This window comes from Bos grunniens, chromosome X (assembly GCF_055505025.1).
Source record: "Bos grunniens cultivar Pamir isolate PY7600 chromosome X, Bosgru_T2T1.0, whole genome shotgun sequence".
Classification (NCBI taxonomy): domain Eukaryota; kingdom Metazoa; phylum Chordata; class Mammalia; order Artiodactyla; family Bovidae; genus Bos; species Bos grunniens.
Window position 1 is genome coordinate 9,919,185 of NC_141194.1, and position 16,536 is coordinate 9,935,720.

Genomic DNA, 16,536 nt, shown 5'->3' on the forward strand with positions numbered 1-16,536 from the left:
GAATTTATTTTCATGTGTGCATTTATATTGTGTTGTGATAGCTGTTTGTTTGCCAATCTGTCCTAATATCTGGTCCCAGGAGTGCCTAGTGTCATAGAAAGTGTGAACATTCAAAATTGGCTTGTGTGTCTTCAGGACGGTTGTTTAATCTTTGTGAGCTATTCATCATTTCCCCATCTTGTAAAATAAGATGTGTATACGTAAGGCCGCTTTGAAAAGCTAACGAGACACTGTAAAGACAGATTGTGAGCCCAGTACATGACCTGAAAACGTCCTAATCGTTCATGTACTCACCTGAGTATACAGCCCGCAGTTGTGAGGAGCAAGTCCTGTGCCCCTTCTGGAATTTGTCAGAGAAGAAATTTCCAGGAGTCTGGTGTAATGACTTTTTTTTTCCTCCAGCCACAGGACGAAGTCTTCAGGCTGGCCACCTCCCTCGGGAACCTGGGGCTTGAACCAGGTACCACCCTATGGATGGGAGATGACGGCAAACCGGGATGGCCGAGACTGCTTCATCAAGTAAGTTGAACACAACACTCATGAACGGTGCCAACTTTGCCTTTTGGGACATTTCTGTTTCGACCCTTGACTCGGTAGAATTAGCATTCTTAAATTGTGGACTCCTGGGCACTTGGAGGCCATGACTCAATCAACTGATTGCCTGGGCCTTCCATATCTGGTGACATGAGTTTGCTTTGTTCTTAGGCTCGTGCCATTTTAGGCTGACAATACCCAGGGTTGCAGGTCCTCCTGGGCCAGAGCAAAAATGTATGTTATTGAATCTCAGGCCAGTTGTATTCATTGTCTGAGATGAGTGAATAAAGTTTGACATGGAGGAATGTCATTTGGAAAGCCTTCTTGAAACGGTTAAGACAGAAATGTTCCTGGTTCTTCTCTAACTAGAAAAATCATCAGAGAGGATTACATGCATTATGGGTTGTCCTATAACTTTCTCCCACTAACATTAGTTAAGGTTTTGGATATTTTGTGGCACTTTTCTTTTTCAATTGTGCTAAAATATATATTACATACAGGTTATTTAATTTATGTTATATATATAATGGCTATGTTACATATAACATAATGGTAAATTTTATTTACCATCGTAACTGCCTCTAGGCATACAATTCAAGGACATGAACTATATTCACACTATTTGCAACTATCACCACTTTCATTTTCCAGATCTTTTTCATCGTCCCCAACAGAAACTTCTGTCCACATTAAACAGTAATTCCCTATTCCCCCCCAATACCTGTTATCTTACATAAATGAACTCATACAATGTACTTTTTTTATCTGGCTTATTTTACTGTGCATAATGTTCTCAAGGTTCATTCATGTTGTAGAATGTCTAAGAATTTCATTCCTTTAAGACCAAGTAATATTGGGTTGGCTAGCAGTTTGGGTTTCTCTGTAAGATCTTACTGAAAAATCCAAATGAAGTGTTTGCCCCACCCAATATTTAATTGTATGGATAGATCCCATTTGTTTATCCATTTATTTGTCTGCAATCATTTGAGCTGTTTCCATCATTTTGCTCTTATGAATAATGCTACTGTGAACATTAGTACCTGGAGGAAAGCATGGCAACCCACTCCAGTATTCTTGCCTGGAGAATCCCATAGACAAGAGGAGCCTGGTGCGCTACAGTCCATAGGGTTGCAAAGAGTCGGTCACTACTAAGAGATGTAGCATGCACATAAGAGCATTAGTGCACAAGTATCTGTTTGAGTCTCTGCTTCTAATTCTTTTGGGTATATACCTGGGAGTGGAATTGCTGGATTATATGATAGTTAGATGTTCATTTTTTTCAAGAATAACCAAACTGTTTTTCACAGAGGGTATAATGCTCTGGTTTTTTGCAGTTGTGTGAAAAAAGTTGCTTATATTGCACCTCTAATAACAGCAAGAGGCCACTCTGTTTTCTTCTCCAATCTAAGTGAAATATTCTTAATTATGAGAAATTAGTGAACAAGATTTGAAATCACAAAGCATATTTAGCCCTAGCCTAATAGAAGTGAACAGAGGTTGTAGGCCAAGGGGAAAAAATGTTTCAATACCACAGGCTTCATTGTTTGTTTCAGCCCGGTGGACTATGGACTGATTAGCAAATATAGGATCCATGTGAGATAGGGGATCATTTTTATAAAAATGGAAACATCTGCCAAGACTGCTATTGAGTATCTGCTCTTCTGGACAGTCCAGCACATTTAAATTAAGACTGCTGGCGAGTAGCTTCGGAAAAACTCCTGTGGGTGTTGTCAGTGGTTTCCTAGTCTCTGCAAAGGGAAGAGGACTTCTCTTTAGAGTTCAGTTTGTGACTGTGGGGCTGGCTTCCTGGGTCCTTCCTAAATAGGATGGGGAAGGAATCTGTCAGGAATCTTGAAGATACGAAGATAGGCCAGGAATTTTTTACACTCTATGTTGTTGTTTGCTAATTTCAACAGTTTGCCTGTGTCCCTCATAATGATAGAAATATGATATTTTTTGGTATTATATTATGCCATCTATTTCATAACATGGATATGAATTTATGTAATTGGCACAGTTGAGGTGGCCTAGATGCATTGACTCAAAACAATAAAAATTTCTGCCAAAGAAATGTAATTTTAAAAACACATGGGTTATGAATTTTGTGATGGTACAACTCATGCTTTCCTAATTAAAATGGATTTTCCTTTGTGGTTGGATTGAGACTCCTGTACATTAGAGGCCAGTTGATCAATAGATACAAACCCAAACGATTGCCCATTGGTTGGAGATTCTAGGAACCCCAACTAGATCTACAGATATGCATTTCCATCAATGTCATTGACATTTTTAAGGGCTAGCCCAGGTGTCAATTTAACATTTACACTGGCCTAATGCCAGCTGTTGAAACATGAAGGAGCAGATCAGCAACTTATTAGAGAAGCCTGCACTGATTACTAAACGACAAGTTTTAAAACCAAAGTCACCGGTATCACTTATCTAAATCCACAGAGCTTCTTCCTTGAAGAGTAAATTTCCACAGTCTTCTCAAAGATACTGTTTAAAGATGTCAAAAATGGTATTTCTTTTGAAAGTCTTTGTTGTTTCTTTGCACTGATGAGTTTTATAGTATGAGTTTTATAAATAATCAGAATCATTCTGAGTTTTTCTCTTACCAAGTAAGTGATGTCCGTTACAAAGAGATTACAAAGTGTTTCTCTACTCATTAGTTTTAGAAGTTAAAAGAACAATTTGAAAAACTAATCTATTATTAGTAATTAGCACCTTTGCATTTACTTTTCAACTCTGTTACATTTTCTCTTTGAAAGAGAAATGTCTTTTTTCTTATCTTGTCTTGAGATCTAGATGATAACTCACATCAGACAATTGTTTTTGATGGAGATACAACAACTTCTAAGTGATGGACAGAGCTATGGGAGGAACCAGGGTTCACTGTTCTTAGAGTTAATGCTATTGTTAATTCTATTGAGATAATTGAGACAATTCTATTGTTACAAATATTTCAGAATATGGCTCAGAGTAGTTTAAGATGTGTTCAAATTTCATCTTTCCTCTTCTATCCTCAATTATTTACAGTAGGGCTGGGTAGCATGTTTTCTATAAAGAGTTACTATTCCATGGGGTTAAAGACGTCTTTCCCCTTTGGTGTTTATATGTTTGTTCTCTACGTCTGTGTCACTATTTCTGCTTTGCAAATAAGATTATCTATACCATTCTTGTAGATTCCTTATATATGTGTTAATATATGATATTTGTATTTCTCTTTCTGACTTACTTCATTCTGTGTGACAGTCCATGTCACTACAAACGGCCCAATTTCATTCCTTTTTATGGCTGAGTAATATCCCATGGTATATATATGTACCACGTCCTTTTCCATTCATCTCTTGGTGGACATTTAGGTTCCTTCCATGTCCTGACTATGAAAAATAGCACTGCTATGAACACTGAGGGTAAAGTAAAGTTGCTCAGTCATGTCTGACTCTTTGCTACCCTGTGGAGCATAGCCCACCAGGCTCCTCTGTCCAAGGGATTTTCCAGGCAAGAATACTGGAGCGGATTGCCATTTCCTTCTCCAGGGGATCTTCCCAACCCAGGGATAGAACGCAGGTTTCCCACATTGCAGGCAGATGCTTTAATCTCTGAGCCACCAGGGAAGCCCAACATTGAGGGTACATGTGCCTTTTTGAATTATGGTTTTCTCTGGGTATATGCCCACTAGCGGGATTGCTGGGTCATATGTTAGCTCTATTTTTAGTTTTTTTTAGGAACCTCCATACTGTTCCACATAGTGGCTACACAATTTACATTCCCACCAACACTACAAGAAGATTGAAAAGGACAAGTTTTGTTGATATGCTTAGAGAAATAATTTTTTTGAGGTACGAAGAACATTGTGTAAGAAACATGACAGATGGGAAAAAAATTTCTCAGTTTCTCATTATTAACAATTAAGAGAGACAGCAGAACAGGGGAAGGGAGAGAAGCAGATCGGAAGAGAGAAACTACCAAGAGAAGAGTCTTGAAAGGATGCATCCTGGTGAGAAATGGCTAAGAGAGGGAACAATGGGCGGGCAGAGAAATTAGGACAAACTAGGGAAAGTAAGGTACTCTGAGATGTTTCTTATAATAATAACATCCATAAATTATAAATGAAGCTGGATATACATATTGCTATAGATATAAATAGAGAAATAGATATGGATATAGTTAAGGATTATAGATAATCATGTAGACATTGATACAGATATAAATGGCTATAGATATACAAAGAGAGTTGTAGATATAGATGTCAGTGGATATAGACTATAGATCGAGATGGATAGACATAGACCAGTGACTGTGCACCCAGGTTTGCCCAGGAGGATCTTGATTTATGGGTATTCTTCTGGCATAATTTCTGATGGCATCTCCTTTTGTTCTCAGAGTGTTCTGATTTGGATAATATAAGGTAACTATATATCAAACTACCAAAGTTTAGAAAATTCTTGGAAGATGTAGGATTGCATTTCATCTTGACAACTGTCCTGTGAAATAGTTAAAGCACACAGAGGAATCTCCTTCTTGCAGAAGAAGCTGAGGTTCACGGGAATTGGGGTCTCCACCTCCTATGGCTAATCAGAACAGTGTTTGCACCACATTGTCAAGACTCCAAAGCCTTGGTACTTTTGACTTTTCATCCATACTAAGCTTTGGTCAATACCCCTAGGATTCCCCAGCCCCACCAATGTACTCTGCCATACCCTCCCTACTCAGCATCCTTAGAAATTGCCTGGGCAGCCTGATTATCTGCTCATGTGTACAAGCACTCCTTGGTTACACCTAACATGTGTCCCCCGCAACATATATTGAGCACCAGCTAAGTGGTGAAGATGGGGCTTCCCATGTGGCGCTAGTGGTCAAGAAGCCACCTGCCAACACAGGAGACATAAGAGAGTCCGACTCATTCCCTGGGTCGAGAAAATCCCCTGCAGAAGGGCATGGCAACCCACTTTAGTATTCTTCTCTGGAGAATCCCACGGACAGAGGAGCCTGGAGGCCTATGGTCCATGGGGTTACAAAGAGTCAGACACCACTGAAGTGACTTAGTACACACACATGCAAATGATGAAGATGTTAAAATAAGCAAGGTGTATTCTTTCCTTCCAAGCTCTTAAAATGTGGTGGAAGTGATCTATGAAACAATAGAATATGCTTTAGATACAGGGGAAGGCCCAAGAAGGAAACGATCTGTCTTTTGGAGCCGGGGGTGAAGATGCAGGCCATTGCCATGGGTCTCACACTAACAGAGAGGCCAACCATTATTCTCAACCAGGTAGTATCTCTTTTAAGCCCTTTCAGTTCAGTTCAGTTCAGTCTCTCAGTTGTGTCCGACTCTTTGCGACCCCATGAATCGCAGCACGCCAGGCCTCCCTGTCCATCACCAACTCCCGGAGTTCACTCAGACTCACGTCCATCGAGTCAGTGATGCCATCCAGCCATCTCATCCTCTGTCGTCCCCTTCTCCTCCTGCCCTCAATCCCTCCAGCATCAGAGTCTTTTCCAATGAGTCAACTCTTCGCATGAGGAGAGACACATAATATGTTTCATATCAAAAATGAGGGAGCAATGTGAGTTCCTTATTTTGCATTTTTTAATTAAATGAAGCAATATATGCTTATTTAACTGTAGAGGTGGGTAGAGATAATGCAAAAATAAATGCTTTGTAAATTTGTTTTTGGAGGCTGAAGAAAAAATTTAAGCATGAGCAAAATAAATATTAAAACATTTGCCACCAAAATAGATTAGATGAGCCACACTGGAGTCTGGGGAAAGGGATGAGGGGCTGGGCAGTAGGAGACCAGACTGGAGGTTCATTTCCAAACCACACGCCCTCATTTTTCAAGTTCTAAACTCAAGAGGCTTTTTCTTTTTTTCTCTTCTTTTTTGACCTACTGGTTTTCTGGCCACTTTCCCCCATAAGTTTGCAAATGTAACCCTGTGTGCATATTGGACAAGACACAGTGTTCCATTATTGAACCAGCAATTCTCATGGGGGGTAATTAAACCAAGTCACTATCTTCTTAATGCAGAGGAATTCAATTCTGAAACCTGAATATTGGATACTAGTAATGAGATGTGGAAACTTCCACTTTGTTTTCCAGTATGGCTTTGGCCCAACTTGGGAGTTATATAGCCATTGCTATCTGCCAGTCAATTTAGTGGTCAATGAGAAATGTGTTTTTGGCTCCTCTGTCTCCAGAAAAGAATTATCTGAAGAAATACAAGTACTTTTTGTGCCCCATCCCTGTTTTTTATTAACCATAAGACAGTTAAGTCAACATGACAGAATTCTGTTATCTTGAAAATTACAAATGACAAAGCCTTGTTCAGTTTCTCAGTCGTGTCCAGCTCTTTGCGATCCCATGGACTGCAGCACCCTTGGCTTCCCTGTCCTTCACCATCTCCCAGAGCTTGCTCAAACTCATGTCCATTGAGTTGGTGATGCCATCGAACCATCTCATCCTCTGTCTCATCCCCCATCTCCTCCTGCCTTCAATCTTTTCCCAGCATCAAAACCTTTCATCATCCTAAAGTGGGAGCCTCTGAGTATTCCCTCCAGTCTTTATCTGGTCTACTTCAAGTGTCCCCAAAAGGGAAGAAGCAATTGATTATTTTCAAATACTTTTGATAATTCTAGGGCTAGTCTTTGTATTTTTTTTTTTTTTTTACATTTTTACCCCAAGATTTCATAAGAGAGTCTTAGAGTTATTCTGTGGAGGAATCCAATAATCTTTTGTTATGTGATGAATGCCCTTGAACTTTTCCTTCTCTAAAATTTAAAGAATAAAAATAAGTCAAGAAGAGTTAAGTTATAAAGTTCTGTGTGTATATTTTGGTTGCACCCCTCAACCCCTTGATCAATTTCATATTTGAAGCAGATTTCAGTTTCTTACTTTATTAAACTTACATTTTAAAAACACACTCAACAGAGGACAACTGAATCTGAGAGATTGCTCAAATTGTTACTCTTTGTTTCTGGCAATAAAAGGCAGAATGTCTTTTTAGAAATTAACAGTTGTGCCAATAAAAGAAATAGGAGAGATCTATTTGAGGTGGGTTGCTCTGTCATTTTGTGTGGTTTTAAATTAAGAGCCTAGAGTAGAGGCAGTTTGCCTCATTTTTGTGTTTTTGGTGAAGAATTCTTAAATAAAATGTTTCGCTTCCAAGTACACACAATGAATTCTGCATAAAATGTAAATAATTGCCTCATTGCAAGAGCAAATGCCATTTAGGTAAATGAGTTCCTTAGGATTCCGAGCATCCACTCAAGGGGAGGGAGGTATATTATAATTTTGGAAGTGGAGGAACAAAGTAAACGTGATAGGATCATTACACGAAATGAAAGGTAATTATGTCATGTCAACGCGAAAGCTTCCCAGGCTGAACATTCGGGGCTGTTTATTCCCTTCATTGGAGCAGATTTGTTTTCTTTCGAATCTGACAAAGCACCTCTCCACTGAGTTAATAATCACAGCTCCCAGCTGGAAGGTAAGTTTGCAGAGCTGATGGAAGGCTTTTAACAGGAAGGCTCTGAAATGACACCATCATTCCAGTTCTACCTTAGCATATGGCACAGCAAACTGTGCTCGGCAGACTTCTCCTTTATTGGAGGTTATTTCATTTTCCCTACACGTTTAGTTTTTGTAACTTTGCTGGTGGACTTAATCTGGCCGTCATCTAGGACACGTCCCTAATGCATTTGCTTATTTGATACCAGCAGGCCAAGGTATCTGAAGGGAATGTAATTATTCAAAGTCCCTTGGGCTACTTGATCCCGGCCGAGTTGGGACATGCACATTTGGGAAGAGCTGTCGACAGCCGGCTGGCTGCTGGACAGAGTGGGCTCTCTCTTCTCCTGAGCTGTTATGTAGCCCCTGGGGATGTACATGAGGTGGGTCACAGAGCCCATTTGGAATCCCAGGGACAGGCAGCCTGTGCAAAGGACAAGCACCTGGGTGGCCAGGTTTCCATCACAGCCTGTAATTGAAATAGTAGCTTGGGGCTGCCTACCACCCCTTGCTTCCTGAGTGGCCTTTGTGTCCCTACTTTCTGGACTGAGCCAGCCCTTGCAGAGAGCAATTTTGATCTCATCACCTAGGGCTGGGACCCAGGCAGGAAACTCTGGCCTGTCCAGAATGGCAAGTAGGGGATGTGGATATTTAGCCAAGGAAATTGGCTAAACTGAAGAGAACAAGGAATCACCTGTGGTGGCAGGTGTTTTTCATCACTGTCTGCACTGCCACCTAGGAGGAGGCACAGAATTGCCTTCCTGGGGCCCACCAGGGGGCAGGAGACAACTGTTCCCCACCAGGCCCTGACCTCTATTTCCTCTCAAAACCCGAGTAAAACCGTCTTATTAGTAGCCACCTTCTAGGGAAGAGTCTCTTAGTTGCAAGGCTGAGAGATGGCAATGCTTTTTAGTGGACACTCAGATCAGCCTGAGTCAAGAGCAGTGGTGTCCCATCTCTGTGCCCCAGGGTGCGCCACTCACCCACTGCTGGAGCACAGGTTTGGTGACAGCAGTTCACCGAAGAAGGCTGGGAGAGACTCTCAGATCTGTCCAATATTAAAGTGAAGTGAAAGCCTCTCAGTCGTGTCCGACTCTTTGCGACCCCATGGACTATGCTTTCCATGGAATTCTCCAGGCTAGGATACTGGAGTGGGTAGCCTTTCCCTTCTCTGGGGGATCTTCCCAACCCAGGATCGAGCCCATGTCTCCCACATTGCAAGTGGATTCTTAACCAGCTGAGCCACAAGGGAAGCCCATCCGATATTAAAGGACACAGCTAAAGATGCAGGGCCAGCTACTTCATTTTTGGTGCCCATTCCAAAATGAAAACACGCCCCTTGTTCAAACAGCAGGATGACCGTGCTCATAAATGTAAAGGTTTTCCATTTTTCCTATGTGTCTCTGTCAACATGTCTTTGATTTTCTATTGAATGCCATTGGAACTAGCCAAAAACAAAATTTTTTAATCATTAGCATGAGTGTTCCCAATCATTTATATATTATGCAGTGTGAATTTTAGATGCAAATAGCAGAGTAGGTAACTCATATGAGGAACTGCTGTTTCACATGTACACATATTTCATTCTGAACAGAGAGTAGAAATGCACAAAATGAACTCAGTGATTTTTGTTTTACTTCTTGACATGAGTACACGCCACCAAATCTCCCTTCCTTTGGCTTGCTGATGCATAAGGAGAACCAACAGGCGGCTCAGTGGTCAAGAATCTGCCTGCCAATGCCGGAGACACAAGAGACATGGGTTCGATCTCTGGATCAGGAAGATCTCCTGAAGTAGGAAATGGCAACCTACTCCAGTATTCTTGCCTGGAAAATTCCATAAACAGAAGAGCCTACTGGGCTACAGTCCATGGGGTCACAAAGAGTCGAACACAATGGAGCACACTTGCAAGCAAGCAAGGGGAACCAAGAGGAAAGTGAATTCTGGGTGCCCCTATTTTTCCCATGCCTTATGTGTCATCACCTTGAGTTTAAGGGGATGCCTGGCCAGTACAGGGTGATCACACGAGGATGAGAGGATAAACAAGGACTCCTTGATCATTCATGTTGCTCAAAAAGCTACATCTGTTCAGAACTAATTAGCCTTCAGTCTTCATCTCCAAACGTCTCCCCTTGAGGTTTTTTAAAAATAATTTATCATGCATTTCTCAGTAACGGCCTAGGAAAGAGGGAAACTTGCCTGGAGCTAGCTATTGACTGACTCAGAAAGCCGTCTCCATGCCATTTCCAGGATGGTTTTTGTCACCCTGAGGTATATACTTCCCCACTCTTCTCCTGTCAGCTATTAATTCTCTTGGTCAAGTCAGCAAGGTGTGTTCTGTGTGTGCTATGTCGCTTCAGTTGTGTTCATCTCTTTGCAACCCCATGGACTGTAGCCCACCAGGCTCCTCTGTCCATGGCTTTCCCAGGCAAGAATACTGGAGTGGGTTGCCATTTCCTACTCCAGGGGAATCTTCCTGACCCAGTGATTGAACCCACATCTCTTACATCTCCAGAATAGGCATGCTTTTTCTATAAAATATCAAATAGTAAATATTTTAGGCTTTGGAGACCATTTCTCTTTCAAATGAAAACAGTGCAACTCTGCCACTGTAGTGTGAAAGAAGCTATAGGAAATGTGTAAACGAATGGACATGCTTGTGTTCCAATAAAACTTTATTTAAAAAAATTGGTGGTGGGCTAAATTTGACTCATGGGCTATAATAGTTTGCTAAACCTTGCTCTAGAACATCGTGCACTTGGCTGCAATCTCATATGAAAGGAACCATGCCAGACATTGGTAAAGTGACTTTTGAGGCTGCATTGTGAGTCATGTAAGGAGTTAAAAAAGGACTCCAGAGCCCCATTTTTCCCTGCTGCTGCTGCTGCTAAGTCGCTTCAGTCCTGTCCAACTCTGTGGGACCCCATAGATGGCAGCCCGTCAGGCTCCACCGTCCCTGGGATTCTCCAGGCAAGAACACTGGAGTGGGTTGCCATTTCCTTCTCCAATGCATGAAAGTGAAAAGTCAAAGTGAAGTCGCTTAGTCGTTCCTGACTCTTATTGACCCCATAGACTGGAGCCTACCAGGTTCCTCTGTCCATGGGATTTTCTAGGCAAGAGTACTGGAGTGGGGTGCCATTGCCTTCTCTGCCGTTTTTTCCTACTTGTTGCCTAAAAGCTCCATGATGTATCTCTTGTCAGTAAGAGTTCTTGTACAGCTCTCACAGTCATTGTTGTTGTTGTTCAGTCGCCCAGTTGTGTCCAACATTTTGTAACCCCATGGACTGCAGAACACCAGGATTCCTCCCTGTCCCTCATCACCTCCTGGAGTTTGCCCAAGTTCATGTCCATTGCATCGGTGATGCCATCCAACCATCTCATCCTCTGATGCCCTCTTCTCCTTCTCTCTATTGTCTTCTGACATTTATTGCATGTGTGCTAAGTTGCTTCATTCGTGCCCAACTCTTTGTGACCCAAGGACTGTAGCCTGTCAGGCTCCTCTGTCCCTCACGTCTAAAAGGTATTCTAGGAATAACATTGTTAAAATCCACTAAAGAAGTAGAATTTTTATTTTGAGCGTATCATGATTCCCCCCACACACACATTTTCAACCAACACCTTTGCTGTAGGGGGTTTGAGGGACAGGAACTGACAGCAACTTGAAGCCCAGTCACAGTGGAATGCTCAATGCAAGCACAAATAATTATTAGGGAGGTGAAAATTACATAGCAACTTGCTCATACTAATGGTCTACGGAGAAACAGCTCCATTGTAATTTCAAAACGTTAATTGTCCATAATGTTTTGAAGAAATTCTACTCATTATCTTTTTCAAATTTTATAAAGCTCCCATATAAAGGTCCCCAGTTTATTTTTGCTCTATTCTAGGCTGTTCCCTTGGCTTCCATGACACCATCCCACTTCTTTTGTTCCAAACTCAAAGAATATTCCTTCTCATGGCTCCTCAACTTGTTCTTTTTTCTTTCAACATTCAAAGTTCACTTTGTCATATTTTCAAGCCTATATTTCTACTTCAGTTCAGTTCAGTTCAGTCACTCAGTCGTGTCTGACTCTTTGCGACCCCATGAATCGCAGCACGCCAGGCCGCCCTGTCCATCACCATCTCCTGGAGTTCACTCAAACTCACATCCATCGAGTCGGTGATGCCATCCAGCCATCTCATCCTCTGTCGTCCCCTTTTCCTCCTGCCCCCAATCCCTCCCAGCATCAGAGTCTTTTCCAATGAGTCAACTCTTCGCATGAAGTGGCCAAAGTACTGGAGTTTCAGCTTTAGTATCATTCCTTCCAAAGAAATCCCAGGGCTGATCTCCTTCAGAATGCACTGGTTGGATCTCCTTGCAGTCCAAGGGACTCTCAAGAGTCTTCTCCAACACCACAGTTCAAAAGCGTCGATTCTTCGGTGCTCAGCTTTCTTCACAGTCCAACTCTCACATCCATACATGACCACTGGAAAAACTATTAGAACCCACACACAAAAAAGAAAAAAACAAGGATTCATGAACATAAATACTTTGATACCATTTGATTTGAATCCAAAAATTTCTGGAGACGCATGACTGTCCCACTACAGCAGACAAAAGAGATCAACAGGGCTTGGTTTACACTGTCTGGAGTATTGTCTTCGCAGTAGCAGTTGGTCAATAAGTGTTTGTTAAATAAGTACTTGCATGTGTGTTTGTACAGGTAGATGCTTTTTTTGTTTGGTTGGTTGGGTGGTTGTTTTTAGCTGTGGGGCATGTGGAATCTTAGTTCCCCAACAAGGGATCAAGCTCATGCCTCCTGCAGAGGAGGCTCAGAGTCTTAACCACTGGCAAGTCATTTTTGTTTGTTTTTTATTTGAGGAGGTGGGTGAATGAATTATTGGTTGGATGAATAGACTTTTCTCTGAAACGTTTTGTCAGTACGTTGTTAGGAAAGATGCTGATATACAAATCAGTGAATGAAAATTCTCTCTTTAACTTATTGATATAGAAATTTCATACCAAAAGTTGGTCTTATTATTTCTTCAGAAGACCTTAAAAGTTCATCAAGGCCTTGTTAGTGAAGTATATCTTAGTGTGGCTATTTATGTGTGTGTCTGCACTCAGTCGGTGTCCAACTCTTTGCAACCCTTTGGACTTTAGCCCGCAAGGCTCCTCTGTCCATGAAATTTTCCAGGCAAAAACAGTAGAGTGGATTACCATTTCTTCTCCAGGGGATCTTCCTGACCCATGGATTCAACCCATGTGTCTTTCGTCTCCTGCATTTGCAGGCAGATTCTTTACAACTGTTTATATGAGCTCCGATATTCAAGATATAATGAAAAAACCTTTTTGGGGTAGTTTGATTGCAGTATATTCCAGCAACAAGTGTTATATTATCATAAGCACAGAAATGAAAGAGTAGAACCACCTGTGCTAGAATGCTAGCTTTCAGTACTAGCTGTGTGATGCTGGGCCATCATTTGGACACTATGGGCCTCATTTTTCTCATTATAAAATAATCTGTATTAGAAAACTGTGTCCACTGGGAACCTTGTGAGTTACAAGAAACAGAAATTCTTAACCAGTTTATCTTACACAATAAAATGTCTATCTTTTTGATTTATGTATCTAAAAAGTAGTGGTAAAACTGTCATGGCCTAAGGAGACATGACAACAAAATATGATGTGGTATCCTAGCTGGTGGGTTTCCCCAGTGGCTCAGTGGTAAAGAAACTGCCTGCAATGCAGGAGATGCAGGAGACTTGGGTTCAATCCCTGGGTCAGGAAGATAACCTGGAGAAGGAAATGGATATCCACTCCAGTATTCTTGCCTGGAGAATCCCAGGGACAAAGGAGCCTGGTGGGTTCCATTCCGAGGGGTCTCAAAGAGTAGGACAGGACTTGGCAATTAACCAACAACAGCAATCCTGGATGCCATTCTGGAACAGATAAAGGACATTTGGTAAAATCTCAGAATCTTCAACCTGTCTTGAAAAAAGGCATTTGGAAGGTCATGCAGTCTTTTTCCTTTTCCTGTGGGACCTAGTAGTCGTAGTAACTTGGTTGCTGTAGAATACTTGGGAAATACAGGACAATATGCTGTGAAATATTCAAGATACTTACTTTTTCCCTTCACCATTAGTCGAAATTAAAGACGCCTTCACATCTGCAGTACAATTTGTAGAGTTGGGTTAAAACCCTGTCATGTTGCTAAGCAATTATTTTCCTATTTTTATTCACCTTTATTTCTGCCTCTTTTTCCCTAGCTTAAATATTTAGTAGACTAGAACTGTCTTTAGGATGATATACTTCTTAAAGGCTTTATTTTTCAGTCATTGGTCAGAGTGCTATTATGTAAATGACTGAAGTAAGTATTAGGAATGTGAGTTTGAAGATCTTCAGGGTCAAAGAGTGACCCTGGAGAGAGAGGCTTGGGAAATAGAACTGAATAATAAAGGAGCAAAGGAAGGATAAAGTCAAGGAAGCTTTTAAATTCCTATAGGCAGAAGGTTTGACCACATCTCTGGAGGAAGATGAAAAGAAGACAGGCTTGGGAGTAGAATGCATTGGAAAAGCATGGTACTGGAGGAAGGCAATGATCTCTTTTATAACTAAAACAGGCAACTGTGGAATGATTTGTTCAAATGTATTTTGGCTTACTGTCCAAATACCTTTAGCTCATATAATAACTTGTAAAATGTGTTCATTGTTGGCTTGTGATCTGCCTACTTCTAAAAAAAAATCAGAGCCTCATTTAGCCTATGCATTTCTTGTGCAAATTAAAAATGGTACCCCCTTTTGTTGTGTGGACCACAACAAACTTTGGAAAATTCTTAAAGAGATGGGACTACCAGACCCTCTTACCTGTCTCGTGGGAAACCTGTATGTAGGTCAAGAAGCAACAGTTAGACCCAGAAATGGAACAATGGACTGGTTCAAAATTGGGAAAGGAGTACATCAAGGCTATGTATTGTCACTTTGCTTATTTAACTTATATGCAGAGTACATCATGAGAAATGTCGAGCGGAATGAAATCAAGATTGCCGGGTGAAATGTATGGACACAGTAACATGGAAACTTACCATACCATACCTAAAATAGATAGCCAATGGGAATTTGCTGTTTGACTCAGGGAACTCAAACCAGGACTCCGTAACAACCCAGAGGGGTGGGTTGGGGAGGGAAGTTTGGTAGGGAGGTGACATGGGTATACTTATAGCTCATTCTTGTTGATGTTTGACAGAAAAAACAAAATTATGTAAAGCAATTATCCTTCAATTAATTAAATAAAATTAAAATTTAAAAAAAAAGATTGCCGGGAGAAATATCAACAACCTCAGATGTGCAGATGATACCGTGCTAATGGCAGATAGTGAAGAGGAACTAAAGAGCCTCTTCATGAGGGTGAAAGATGAGAGTGAAAAAGCCGGCATAAAGCAACATTCAAAACCTAAGATCATGGCATCACACCCCATCACTTTGTGGCAAATAGAAGGAGAAAAGGTGGAAATAGTGACAGACTTTATTTTCTTGGGCTCCAAAATCACTGTGGATGGTGACTGCAGCCATGAAATTAAAAAAAGCTCATTGGAGGAAAAGCTGTGGCAAACCTAAACAGTTTATTGAAAAGCAGAGATAGATATCCCTTTGCCAACAAAGGTCCATGTGGTCAAAGCTGTATTTTTCCCAGTAGTCATGTACAGATGTGAGAGTTGGACCTTAAAGAAGGCTGAGCGCTGAAGAATTAATGCTTTTGAACTGTGGTGCTGGAAAAGACTCTTGAGAATCTCTTGGACAGCAAGGAGATCAAACCAGTAAATCCTAAAGGAAATCAACCCTAAATATTCATTGGAAGGACTGATGCTGAAGCTCCAATACTTTGGCCACCTGATGCAAAAAGCCATCTCATTTGAAAAGACCCTGATGCTGAGAAAGATTGAGGGCAGGAGGAGAAGGGGGTGACAGAGGATGAGATGGTTGAATAATATCACTGACTCAATGGATGGGTGGCAATATATTTGAATAATTGTTCCCCAGGTGCAATTTCCAAATAGAGTCCAAGGCCCATTTAAAAGGCAAGGCTATGAGGTTACCAGGAGGAATTCACCTGCACCGACACCCATACATATATCAAATGTAGGGTTCATTTGTCTAACTCTTCACTAAAGTAAAACATTCTAATATTGGCAGGCTAAAATTATAAACTCTAGACGTTCATTATAGCTGTTGGTTTAATGGCAAGATTTACAAAAATGCAATTCCCTCCTCGTATGCTCTGTTGAGTCCCTGTTCTGAGGCGCACTAAAGTTCAGAAGGGAGGGTTCCCTTTGGTCCTCATTCTGAGTGGGTCCATGTTGCCAATGCTGTTTGTTTTCTCTGTGGTCTTTGTTGTTGTTTTTTCCTTTCTTTTATGTTCTGTGTTGGAGGACTACCACGTGGCAAACTTCTCACATGGTTTTGGGCTTTAAATCTGCCTTCTAATAATGGCAGCTTGCATGTGTGCATGCT

General features: G+C 41.2%; 1 protein-coding gene across 2 annotated transcripts in view; it reads left to right on the forward strand.

Annotated features, from left to right (window-relative positions):
- Positions 1-403: 403 nt before the first annotated feature.
- Positions 404-16,536, forward strand: part of FRMPD4 (FERM and PDZ domain containing 4) — a 194,422-nt gene continuing 178,289 nt past the window's right edge. For both annotated transcript variants that reach the window (XM_086386913.1, XM_086386914.1), the window contains exon 1: positions 404-519. In XM_086386913.1, coding sequence (XP_086243039.1) covers positions 482-519 — 38 coding nt within the window. In that variant the 5' untranslated portion in view covers positions 404-481. The remainder of the gene's footprint in view (positions 520-16,536) is intronic.